This window comes from Molothrus aeneus, chromosome 4 (assembly GCF_037042795.1).
Source record: "Molothrus aeneus isolate 106 chromosome 4, BPBGC_Maene_1.0, whole genome shotgun sequence".
NCBI classification, from domain to species: domain Eukaryota; kingdom Metazoa; phylum Chordata; class Aves; order Passeriformes; family Icteridae; genus Molothrus; species Molothrus aeneus.
The window spans coordinates 50,973,941-50,987,709 of record NC_089649.1 but is presented as its reverse complement, the minus strand read 5'-3'; the positions used below and the strand labels follow the sequence as shown (position 1 = coordinate 50,987,709).

The window sequence follows — 13,769 nt, the reverse complement described above, 5'->3', positions numbered from 1 at the left end:
TGTGAATACTTGTCATTTTTTACCAAATAAACATCCTCTCTGCTGTTGACAATGTTGGTAGTGTTATCCTTTACCCATTTTTCTGTGAGTTTTTGAGGAAATCTGAATACTTAATGGTGAAATAACACTGCTGCTGTCTTGGAAAAATGTTAAAATATTGTCTTAGTTTGCCCAGCAGACCTGCCTACAAAAGGAAACTATCTCCTTGTTATTTTGTTTTGATTTGTCTCAATCTTTCAATCAGTCCTTTATGGTCTTTTGTAACTTTATTAGGCAATACCTTCCTAAACTGGTTCCAAAGGATGGCTTTACTTTCAGCAGGACATCTATAAGTGTCTGCAGAACAGTGTTTTTGTCACCACTCTTTCTTAACAGTGACGTTTCTAAAGGAGATGATTTGTCTCTTAAATTTGTGACTACCTTGTTTCCATTAGAATTGGTGCTACTAGTATTCCTGGAGTAGATGAACTGGTAATCTTACTTGTCTTCACCTTGTGTAGTGCTACTTGACCTTTTTAGTACAGAAAACTGGTTCTGAAAGACTGGCCCTTCACAGTGTTGTCCATTTTGTATTACAAGTAAATTTTAACTTAAAAACAGCATCTGACCTGATGAATTGGAGTGCTCATTTTTTGAGTGAGTAAGCTTACTGTGCTGTTTACTGAGGAATAACTCTACACTATGGCTTTACCTGTAGATGATGCAGTCCCTGATGATGCTTCAGTATTAATTGAATAAAGCAAGTTAATGTTTTAATCTTTAATCTTAATGTTTTAATTTTACAAATGTCTTGAATCAGACTTCTGTTGTGTCTTGAACCACAACTTCTGTTGAGGGTGAGCCAGTATGATATTTGAGCTTGGATCTAACAATGTTGTCTTGTATTACATGTGGAAATCTCTCTTGTTCCCCACCCCACCCTTAGCTGAATAAAACAAACAGCAAGGCAGGCTGTTGTTCTGTACACATGGTTCTTTCCATGCTGTTGTTAAGCTGACTGCTCCCTCGTGTTTCGAGGGAAATGCACAATGCAGAGTGGCAGAAAGTTGTGATGCAGTACCAGTACTTTGGCTACAGCTCATTTCTGCCAGTCAGAACAATGAGTTTAAGTACATGAAGTCAGTAGCTGTAGGACATTTTCCTCTCTTTCTCCTGAATGAACTGTGCCACAGTTGCTGATGTATGGCCCTTTTCACATAACTGCAAACCAGAAGTGTTTGCATTTATATAAAACTTCGGGATAGGAAGAGATTATTGTTTTATAGAATCATGAAGCATTAATATAGCAATCTTCCTGAAGTCTTTGTTGAGCTGTTTCTGTAACTTTGGGTCTGGAACACAGGAATAAGGAAGGAAAAAGAAAGTAAGTATTTAACACTTCTTCTAACATAAGCATAGTTATAAGCAGAATTGCAGTTTGAAGTTCATCTATAGCAGTTTTCTTTGAGCAGTTATTTTAATGCCTCAAATTAATATTTTAAAGTTCAGAAATCCCATTTTTAAAAGTGTTAAATTTTGAATGCCTTTTAATGCTGTAAGTGTGTATTTGATTAATTGATGAACATCTTATGGTCAGCGAGTCTTTCTTATGTTTTCAAATACACATCTAGGATCACTAAACATTGACAATATTGCTTTTTCACATCCTAATGAGTCTACTTATGTCTAAAACTTATCTTTTTATATTTAATGCTTTTGTTCAGCATTTTTTCAAAAAATATCTCTTGCAGTCACAATAAAGACTTTATGTAATTATTTTGACATTTACATTCTTAATTGGCACTTTAAGGGATCATTAATGTATTCTCAGGACTACCTGAGCTTTTATGGCCCCTTTTAAAATTAATTTGACACACTAAAAACCTTGAATATATTATATTTGAATTGCCTTGAAGTTGAGTGGTGAAAGGTTTTGGAGTCAAATCATAGTAGTGACAGAAAAAATGTTACCATGAAAAGTAGTGTTGAAATTTAAATATTAAAAATGCCTCAAAAAAGTATTCCATATACATGTTTATTTGAAAACTTGATTGATTTCCTTTGGCAAGAAAAAGGAAAAATCAACAAAAGCACTAGATCTTATTATTTAAATAATGATATTTCCATATTTCCTAGTGATACACTCTAAATATGAAGTACACCTTTCCTCAAAATATACAGTAGAGGTATCTTAAGACTAAAATTGTTTAAATTTATCTAGTTATGCTGGATTGCAGTCTTTAATACTTGTATGAATAAATGTATATAATATCAGTTTTTGGTTAGTTAAAAAAAATGGTTTTTATCTCTGTGCAGATAAACTGTCTGAAGATTTTGAAAAGGGCAATTTCTGAAGCTGTCATGCTATGTTCTTGGTGTTACCTATTTACACAGTTGCGGATTTAACATGCAGCATTTATTTAGATGTTTCTTTTTGTTCACAAGCCAGAATCTGGGAAACTGTCCTCCACTGCTAACTGCAGGGATTTATAGCTTTGTGAAGCTCTTCATATGAGATTAAATGTTCAAGTGTTCCACTTGAAGGAATATCAATCTGTTCAATTAAAAATCAGAGTTCTCAAAATTGTTTTCACAGTAAGCTTACACAACCTTGTTAATACGAACTGAATTATGTTCTCAAAGGTGACAGTGTACTTGTATTTGAAATGTTTTGATTCACCACAAAATAGAAACTGCAACAATGCCCAAGGTCAGAAAAAATGGATATAAGCACTGTTGTTTTCTCAATAAATGCAAACTTTGCCTTAGTAGATGAAAAAATATTTCAGAATCCTTGCAAATCTGTGTATACTGTGCTTGACTAGGATGGATTGAGCAGGTTTCTCAGAAATGTGTTAGTGCTTTGGAAGGATGTATGATGGGAGGCCATAGAGGGTGGGCATTTGGATTTGTGAGCACCAGTCACCAGATGAGATGCCAACGATGAGGTCTGGGTGATCATAGTCAGTGGAAGTCCTAACAGTCCATTGTTCGAGATCTCCTCAAAAGTCTGATAACTTCTGGCTGGAGATCTGATAAAAGATATTACATTATTCATAGTAACAAAGATTGTCCAGAAAAGAGGCCCTCAATTATTTCTGAGGAATACTGTCAGTTTAAATTGAAGAATTAACTGTCACTTGTCTTCTCTTGTCATCTATAACACAGATATTCCTATGAAACAGAGAAATATTTTAGATATTTATGCTGTCCTTAGAACTGTAATTTTGAGAGTGTGTAGAGGAGCAAGAGTTTCTTTAATCTAGAAAAATGAAAGAGAATAGAAAACAGTTTTGTGGTTTGGTCTGTTAAAACTACAGCACATTTTGTTTTCTAATCTATGTTTGAGCCCATAGCTTCACAGCCAAAGAAAAGCAGTAATTGGGCTGTTTTTGCCAGTAAATCAATGAAAAGTGCTGAAAAAGCACTAGAATCACAAATCTGCCACTGTCTTATAGACTTGTACTGGGACAGCTTGAATTTTAAATGAGTCTGTTACACAAGAATGGGAATCCAGGTCACTCCTTATGTATAATGGATTTACCATACCAGCAGAAATAAAGGTATTTAAAGCTTACTTTTTATAGCTGGATGGGTAATTAAAATATTACTGGTTTGATGAATGTTAACAAATACACCAGTTGCTTGTCCTCTTTCTTCTCCCTCGATGAACTCCCAGCACCAATATAAAACAGAAGGAGAGGATAAATAAAAAGATGCCATTTTGTTTTTACTTCTTAAGCCTTACTCCAGTTTCACCCAACTTGCAGTTACACAAATGATGTTATTTGAACACTACAATTAAGTGTTTAATAATTAGCTATATGTGTACCAGATGAGTGGGGTCTGCATGTCATATCATTTTGGTTAAACAGCCATACAATTTTCATGCTAATATATTAAAACACTAATCTTTTCTTAAATACTTCCCTATATTTCTGTGTTTAAATTATATCCTGAGGAAAGATGGTAAGTGCTTTATACATTTACCTACTTAATAATCTTGTATCTGATGTATCTTCAGCTGTTTTCTGGATATGCTGCAAAGGTCTCAGTATTTGGCTTCTGGTAGGCCAGGATTCCAGCAAGGTGCACACTCTGAAATGCATCTCTGTGGAAACAGCTGGAATGCAGTTCCTGTAGAAATGAGCTTTTGCTAGCCTTTGTGAGAAGCACTTAGATCAATAACTGTGCTCTGGGCAATGACTGGTGAGCTTTCCAGGTTAAAACTAGCACTTACAGCATTGTGTTTCCTTAGAAAATAGCATGATATTCTCCTGGCAATGAATTTTAAACAGTCTTTGGGTTTTGGGTGGTAAAATTTGGCACTGCTTAAGTTTTCATGTGGACTCTGCATATAGCCTGTTTTAAATAATACTGCAGGTATCCTAATTACAAGATGCCACATTTTGGAGTTCATCATGTTTGTCTGAGAGAGGGTGGCTTTCATTTTGATGAAAACTGTCGGGCAATAAAGAAGCACTTGTATGTTTGTTGCATATATATCCTGGAGAGTTGAACAGACTAAATGAGTTGTAAAATTTGAAAACATAGATCTCTGTATCAAGGCCTGATAAAATCCATTGCCTCTTTTTTGTTCTAAAATTGTTATTACAATTTGCGTGTGACTGAAATTAATCTCAGCATTTTATACCTAACTAGCTTCATGTGTCAGAGAGGAAATAGGCTGGTTTTCATGGGAACTGTAAATTGGTCATTGTGCATTTTGTGAATAAATGTATATAATATCAGAGAATATCTGGGTAGTAATAGGCTTTCTAGGTCATTCATAGGAATGGCTATTCCTCATTTGAGTAAAAACTTTTGCTGGACATTTTAAGATGTTCTGTAAATTACCAGTCCTAGAGGGAGTTCTATCTCAAGAGTATGCATCTCTCTTTTTCACCGTTCCATCACAGTACTCCTAATGTGATGTGGAACAGTATATGGTTAGAAAGAAGCATTTTGAGCAGTCATCTTACGTTGTTTATTTTGCAGGGGTTTGTCTGGTATCTTGCAGTGATTGGTTTTTTTCTTGCTTTCTGTTTTAGTGATGTATAAGTGAATGGAAACCATTAGCTCATTTCACATAGAAATTTTTGGTTACTGCAGACCTAGATTTGAATCAAAGCACATCAAGATGAAAGGCTTTATAGCCTCCACTCCTAGTCCCTTGAGCCTTCCGAGGCTGTTCTTGTCCTTTTTAAGTTCATTCATGTCCTGTAATGGGAAAAAGAATTATTTACAGTTCAGTTTCTCCCCAGCATAATCAGTTGTCTTTGAGTTGGCTTTGATTCTTCTCTGTAAATTTATTTTTTAGCAGCGTAGAAGGAATTTAATTTGATCTTTGCACTTTTTCCCCTCTGTAGTAGCAAGAGTTAACAGAATAAGAAACAGATTGTAAGATGCAGTATAGAAATTACAGTTTGCTGTCATTTGTGGTTTAAGAAAAGGGGGTGGTATTGAATGGGCTTGAAAGGGCTTTAATGAATATTGTTTAGTGTTTTTGAAACCTAATGGTCAGAGGCAGCAACAGAAACAGCCTCAGAGCTTTTAGGGTGAAGTGATTAGCATTTTTCCTGATGGAGGTGATTGTTTCACCTCCTCTTTCATGTCAGCGTTTTTCACTGTCTGTTGCCTTTTGTTTATATTCAAATGACATACCGTTAAAGAAGCCTTTTTTTGTGTGATTGCAATGCTTTTTCCCCTCCTTCTGTAGAAAATCTGCTTGCCATAGACAGGCAGAGCATGTGTTTCTCTTGTCTTGGTTGGGTGCACAAATCTTCTTTTATGTGCGCTGCTTCTTACCCTGTTGCCTAGACGATCGCTGGCTTTCACTAAGAATGTCTGGTTCTCGTAAAGAGTTTGACGTGAAGCAGATTTTAAAAATCAGATGGAGGTGGTTTGGTCATCAGGCATCAGCCCCGAACTCTGCAATTGAAAACCATCAGGGAGACTTCTGGAATAGAGGACAAAATGTAACAACTGCTAGCAGGAAGTTTTTAGACTCGGGTAACTTACCTTTAACATCAGTTGGTTACAGAAGGTCCAGCCAACAGGATTTCCAGAATTCACCTCTTTGGCCAATGCCATCCACCTCAGAAATCCCTGCATTTGAATTCTCAGCAGAAGACTGTGGAGGTGCATGTTGGCTTGGCAGACAAGAAACAGATGATAGAGCAAGTGAAGAAGAAAATGAATCGGACAGCAGCTCGTGCAGGTTAATTATTGCTTTCCTATTGTGAGAAATGTGTTTTCATTTCATGTTTGTAGTTAGTATGCATATGTAGGCTAGCCTTTGTTCTGAACTTAAATGCTTCAGAAACCTAGCAGCTACTGTGCATCAGAAACAGAATATTAATTATAATCAGGTTCTGTGTGTTTACTAGGACCTTTTTAAGGCAGTCAGTGAGGATAAACAAAGTGCAAACATGAATGCACTCGTGTTTTAAACAGTGTACTAGTACATGCTGCTATGAACAAGGTACTGCCCATTACATGGTAATGTTACAGAGTGCTTTCTACATTATTTTGAAGTGATACTGATTGTTTAGTTATGTCAGTTAGGAGAAGATTATGAAAATGTAAACTTCTTCTGATTCTGACCTCATGCTTCCATGTGTATCTATAGAAGACAGAGAATGAGCTGTAAAAAATACTTAGACTATAAATCAAAGAAAAAAATTACATCAATTGAAAGTCAATCAATTTGTGCTTTAAAGTGGTTCCAGTAACCCATTTGGTTGAATTAAACTGTGCATCTGGCAGAAAAAGAAAAAATGTTTCTATCGCATCTGTAAAGATGTTTTGGTGTTCTTTTCTTACACATCGTTACTAAAGATGAAACTGTAAAACTTGTTCTTGAATTAAAGTTGTTTGCCAGTTATTGTAAATTAGGGAAGTTAATAACCTTTATTGTGAAATATTGGTTAAATTACTTTATTTCATTTACTGTATAAGTCAGTCAGTCTTCACTAAAAGTATTTTTCCTGTTTTGTAGCTCAAGTAGTTCATAATTGCTTACCATTTCAGAAAATGTTATGTTTGCTTTGTTGCTTTTAAGACAGCTTTACACTGATGTGGCATTTCCGAAAGTGTGGCTACTTAAAAGGGTACACTGTTTAATAAAGGCTATTAAGGACGGATCAATTTGCTTATAGCAGTTGAGTGTTTTTCATTCCTTAGGAGAAGAATCAATTTAGTGGAAAGGCAAAGTAGTCCATAATATAAACACGAACTGTTTATTGTATATATGACCTTTAAAGATTCAAGGAAAGGAAGGAGAGTAAAATTGCTTAGACGTGAACATAGTGTATTTGCTTTTATCACCCCATGTCAAAATACTAGAATTACTGGGAAAGGAAATCCTACATACTGCTGCATCATAACAGCAGTCCCACTGTGCTGCAACAACTATGTAGCTGTAAGAACACACCTCTGAAGAGATCCCATTTTAAATGGCATTCAGATGTAAATTTTTAAATAGCTATGTTATTGGATATGATACAGGTATAACATCATTTTCCATTTCAGCAACATATATTTCTGATGGGAAATTTTTACATGCAGCATTATCCCAGTTAGGATATTCTCTTCATAGCAAGGCAATCACTTTAGGAAAATAAACATGTAATTTTAAAAGATAAATGTGTAGATTGAAAATAGTACAATATTTGGTCTTGATTGTAAGAGAATAATGTGCATATGGTAAAACTAATTTGTTACTTTGTTGAATTGGAGAACTGCAAATACATATTTAGGAGATTTTAAGAAGTCTTGGTTTGGGTTTTTTTTCTGTTGCAGAAAATTTTCTCTAGTTATATACTAGAGAAAATGCACAAAGGATTTGAACTTAGTAAATTGGAAATATATTTTAAATTATGTGCTTAATTATGTATAGCATCTGGAGGTTTTTGTATTTCTGTTACTGTCTTCTAATTCATGCTAATGTTTACTTACATGCTTTAAATAATTTAGATAAATTTTGAGTTCTGTGTTAGTACAATTTATTATGCAACTAATGGCAGTGTAGGAGCTTGCTTTGCATTGTTATCCGTATCTCTGTCTTATGGAGAGACTGCACTTATGCCATGTTTTGTTCATTTCATTTGTTAAAAATGTATAAGCTCTTGGACAGACTACACAATTCTGCCTAACACCTGGAGTTTCTCTGATATTAAGGACTTAATTAAATGTTTCTTCTTTGCAGTCTAAAATACGGCTTCTTATATGTTGTCTCAAGGGCAAAAGCCCCATACCAACACTTTTGTCTATGTAGTTTACAAAGAGCTTTTTTTTCCCATATGAAAACATTGTTGCCTCCTTTACAAGTAAATCATGTGCATGAAAAAGTCTTTTTAAAAAACCTTCTGTAGAAGCTATAGTTACCTTTTCTCTGTGCTCCTCTGTAACTTACTGCCCAGTTAGAAGCCCTAATAACATGAAGTAACAGAAGCAGCTCTACTGCTTTGTTTGTATCAGTCCTTCCTCTTTGCCTTGTCATATAGCACAAGGAGAAAAGCATTGAGATAAGGTCTTTGTCACTGACATCATTTAGATCATTATGTGATTCATTTAGAGGAGAGCTGCTGTCAGATTAATTTGGTGTTATATAGAGTTCAATTCCAAGTTTAGTACCAGATCTTTGACCAAGATTGTGTCTGAGATGCAAACAGATCATTCAGATTCAAGAATCAGAGCTAGTCAGCTGTAATACTGTTCACGTTATACTCCTGTGTGTCATTTGTAACCAGCATTAGCTCGAATGGTTGTTTACTGGGACAGGGAGTTTTGAATTCTTCTGCAGATGTTTATCTCCTAGATTTCCTCTGTTGCTGCTGTTTGTTAACTGTCCTGCATCCCTGAGGCAATGATCATCCTTTTGGATTCATACACTTTTAAGAATTTACCAACAGCTCTGCAGACTCTTGTACAGAAAGTGTAAGCCTATTAGCATTAGATTTGTTTTTCTTAACTTTTTTTGGTGGTGCCTTTGCAGCAATCTACAGACCTTGAAGGCATGGTGGAGATAAAGCTAAAAATACCTAGAGCGTACCTAGCGTGCAGAATGTTGTGTCTGCTTCATTTCATCCATGTGTGCACTAAAATACTGGAATTACTTTATTGTAGGTTAAAGTAGGGAAATGTATAAAAATAATTATATTTGAACATTAAATACAAGCAGGATTCCAGAATTCATCAGCTGTGTGCTGACCTTGAACTGTTTAGTAGAATGTCTGTAATTATTTAAAGACAAAGTCTGAATGTACCACGTGGTACCAGCTCTGCAGTATTGCTCTGTATGATCATTCTTGGAGTTAGTATGTTGTAACTTCCAATCTAAGTCTGCCTCTTCACCCTGAGTTTTCAAGCTACAGAATCCTTTGATATGTCTTTTTTTTCACCTCAGTCTCACTGATCTTTGAGGGTGTAAGTACTTTTGGAATTCTCCCAGGTTGTCATTGCTGTGGCAAATGGAACTGGAAAAATATTCATAAAACAGTTTGTGGAAGGAGGGGCATTTAAATTTTTCATATCCAGTTACAGGGTAACAGACACAAATAGCTTTTGAATCATTCTTTTTCCTTTTTTTTTTTTTTTAAATTTTTGCAAATACTGTAACTATTAGACTCTCTCTTTCATGTTCTCTTTATGGACCACTGAACCTTAGTCTTTCTTTCTCCTGTTCCTTCATTATGGAAAATGGTTTGTAAGTTACTAGCTCGAGGGCAGGTATGGGATTGAGCATCTTTAGATGAGAGGGAGAACTAGGCTTGACTCCATTGTGTCCTGAATACATTTTATTGTGGAGAACAGACACCATTGCAATTATTTTTACTTGTTGAATAAGAGTGATGACCGGAGTTCTGTGTGGAAAATGTGCAGTTTTGAAGCTGGCAATAGCTCCAGTGAAATTGTGATCCATCAAGCTTTTTCCTTTGTGGTTTCTTCCTTTCTATCTGCAAAACACTTTGTAAGGTTGTAATGTAAATAAAATTCTGAGAGTGTGTAATTTTTTAAAATGTTATTAATGAAGTTACTTTGAGGAGTATGGGTTAATATATAGTTCAAACAAACCAGAAAAAAACACAACATATTAACCCAATTGAGAATGTGCTAAATTTTGATATGGAGATACAGAATAATTCCTTAAGTATTTGTGCGTTGACCAGCGACCTACCCATTCCACTTCTGGTTTTTGTTTTTCAGGGCTACTGGTTAAAGAGTTGCTTTCACTAAGTACTTCTTGCTCATTCCCTTGAGAATGCCACCCTGCTGGCCAATATAATGTTGTCCATGGTTACATGGTTACATCTTTGTATGAGCCCCCGATCCAGTTTCCAAAATGGCCACAAAGAATACTTGTTCCAGCCTGTAAGAGGACTGGTGGTGGAGCAGAACAAGTGACTCCTGGGCTGCAGGGAGCAGGGAAGAAGTTGAGACATAAATAAATGGCTAACCACAGCTTCAGCGAGAATATTTAACATAAAGTCCCCCAAGGGAAATCAGTAGGCAGGTATCTAATTTCTGATCCATTATTAGATTTAGCTCTGAATTAAATACCAAACTGCTTGGCTTTTTTTAGCTATCTGGGTATGTGCAAAAAAACCCCCCAAATCAAAACATATAAAACATAAAACCCAAGACCGAAACACAAAGTTCCCCTTTACAGAAAATCTTCTGTTGGAAATTCAGACTTTGGTTTTGAGGAGCTCTGTCTTGAAATGAGTACCCTACACCAAGGAGTGAGATAAGTGTTATGGTGGATTTAGCCCCAGGCATGCTGCTCAGTTCATGACATCTTTGTGGAAGCAGGGGTTGGGATGCAGATATTGTGAAATCACATCTTTCCAAATGTTATGGAAGATCCAGAGTATTTTATAAGTTGCCTGCATTGTTGAAAACTAAGCAGTGGTCAGTTAAAGAACTGTGAGGAGAAAAACATGCTTTCCACAGTGTACATCATTAGGATTCATTTCCTTTATCTCCTAGGGCCATGCATTCCTTTTACATTTTCTCTATTCCTGTTTTTTCCCAGTCTTCTCTGTTTGTGTATACAGATGGGAATCATTTTTCTCCCCATCTACCCTTGCTTTTCACTTCTGTTGACTTCTGATGTGCTAGATCTCATATCAGACACAAGGAGGGCAGTAGGAGTGGTGGTGTATCAATGTGTTTGTGGGGTTTTTTTCCCTGCATGCCCATAAGCTTTTACTAGCTGAGTTTTGTTCTGGCCACCTTAGGTTAAGTGTGAAACATAAGTGGCAGGGAGAGGTTTGGTTCCTTACTGCCATCCTTCCATTACTTTTTCACTTTGCAGGGCCTTGGTGGATGTTCTTCCTTAACCATCTGACAGCACTACAGATACAATTGCTGGGCTGTTCTCTGTGTCTCACTTAGTTGAAGAGTACAACATGAAATGATTATACATTTTCCACAAGGGTCTAGATTGTTTCGGAGGAAGAAAGAAAATACGAAAAAAATAAAATAGCAGGGAAATGAATATTAAAACAAATAATGCATATCAACTTTAAAATCACATGTGATTTTTATTTTACCCTTTGTAGATAAAATTTCACCTGAATATTGAATGAACTAAGATTTCTGTTATTGTCTTCAGCAGAACCTCCAACAGCAGTCACACCTTATCATCTTGTCAAACAATGGAGCCCTGTACCTCAGATGAATTTTTTCAGGCTCTCAACCATGCTGAACAAACTTTTAAAAAGATGGAGAATTATCTTAGACACAATCAGCTGTGTGATGTGGTGTTAGTTGCTGGTGATCGTAGAATTCCAGCTCACAGGTAAGTTTATTATAAATTGAAATAACTTCATAATTATTTACAAATGCACCATCAAAGTGTGTCCCATGTTTTGTTTAAAAAATGTCAGAACATCCTAAACCATTCAATTTAAACAGGTATATGTTTTTTAACATTTCTTTGGAAACGAAAAGTTATTTTTTCTATTGTATGCAATACAGAATAAAAAAGTTCAGGTTCTTTTTGTTTCCAAGTATACTTATGATATTTGCATAACAAACCCCCAGAAGTCCCAAATACACTCCCAGAATATTATAAGTTGTAGTGGTTTCTTTACCATAGAGCAATGTAAATTTTTTTCTTAGATTTAATTTTGTTTAATTTTTTCTTTGTACTAGCAATTATGCTATTGGAGTCACAATTAACAATAAGGACAGTCTTCTGTTCACATAATCTTTTTTGCTCCTGTAGTAAGAAGAGTCCTTTGATAGGAGACTTCTGAACACTGGCAGTATTAGAGGTCTAAATTAGTTCAAACTTTATCCTCTCTGTCATCTGTGTATTCAACAGATCATGTGCATGCTGCCTAAAATTTAGGAAAATACCAAAGATTGCAAAACACAGGCGTGTGTAGCTGAAGCACATTATGGTATTTAATGCACAGAATTTGTAATTTTAATAGGAACCTAGGTATAAGTAAGCTATGGTTTCCTAAATTGAGGTCTACAACAGAAATAGCAACCTAAAGCATTCTTGTTTTCCATTGCTGATTCCTACTCCCACAGTGAAACTGCAGCTCAATGCTGTAATGGTAATAAAAAGATGGGAAGATGTTGCTGGTTTGGAGTTGGTGCTTTCCTTAAAAAGCCAGATTTCTGCTTTTATTCAGATATTATCCACACTGTTGTGCTGACTCAGCTGCGGGAATGACAGCATGGGGATGGAAACTGACTTGAGAATCAGAGAGGCTTTTAAACCATAGCCTGCTGTTGCTCTCGGAGACTTCATTTTATGAAGTGTTCAAATTAGTTACTAAAGTGTGTTGTCCCTGTGAAAAGAATGAGTCAGATGAAAACAAGGAATAGACACACCCCTAGTGGGCACATGCTTTAGTAATTTAGGGTGAAAAAACTTTGGAGTTTTGGAGCGGTGTAAACAGGAAAAAATAGTGATTATAATAAGGAAGTCATTTTGCTTCCTTATGGAGCCAAGGTAACCCCTTTGCAATATGTGTTTGGACTGTGGCTTATCTAATAGTTAAAAATGTGTAGAAGGGGTGCAGAGGACAGCCATGAATATCTTTTAAGGACTGGAAGGTTCTATTTGCAATGAAATAAATGGATAGAGAACACACTAAAAAGTCCTTTAATGCGGTTCACACTTGTTTCTTATTTCCTCAGAGAACTGGCTTCACTTCTCCAGTTTGTGCTACTGTATCTATTTCTGTAGTTATTATTATGAGGCATATGCTACTACTGCTCTGGACTTCTCTTCTGAGGAGAAACATCTTGCTGTAGTTAGTATATTCTGTGTTAAATATGTATGAAAGTTAAAGCCAAAGAAGCACACTTTGTGCTTGTAGCAGGAAGTGGGAGGCTTATGATTCTCTCTTGTTCACTTTATAATGTTGGAGCAACTTACAACGAAGCTTTGCCTTTTGCATAATAAGTTCTTTCTCTAACTGTTTTGTTTTCACAGAGAAACATAGCAATAACTGCAGTCTTAATCTCAGTAAATCCAAAGTATCTCACTGAAAACTGATTTTTTTTCATAGTGGGAAGGATAAATATGGAAATCTTAAATTTCATTTAAATTTTACAGAAATTCAATAAGATGACTGCCTTTATGTATTTGTAGTAGCCAATGTTATAAGAAAAAACCTTCTGTAGTATTTTTTGCTGCCTCTATACAAGTTCTGACTTTTTTAGTATTGACCGCAGGGTGGATCAGTCAGTGCATTTCAGAAAACCAGTGATTATTTTGTCTTGAAACTTAATAAGCAACAGAATATGTATTAAATACATCT

At 35.6% G+C, this 13,769-nt stretch overlaps 1 protein-coding gene across 4 annotated transcripts in view; it reads left to right on the top strand.

Moving 5' to 3' along the window:
- Positions 1-13,769, top strand: part of KLHL5 (kelch like family member 5) — a 50,058-nt gene that overhangs the window by 8,330 nt on the left and 27,959 nt on the right. Inside the window, exons 1-2 of one of the 4 annotated variants that reach the window (XM_066548503.1) lie at positions 5,660-6,199; positions 11,603-11,785. In XM_066548503.1, coding sequence (XP_066404600.1) covers positions 5,823-6,199; positions 11,603-11,785 — 560 coding nt within the window. In that variant the 5' untranslated portion in view covers positions 5,660-5,822. Of the gene's footprint in view, positions 1-5,659; positions 6,200-11,599; positions 11,786-13,769 lie in introns of those variants that run through there. The other 3 variants (XM_066548502.1, XM_066548505.1, XM_066548504.1) reach the window with 3 other exon arrangements.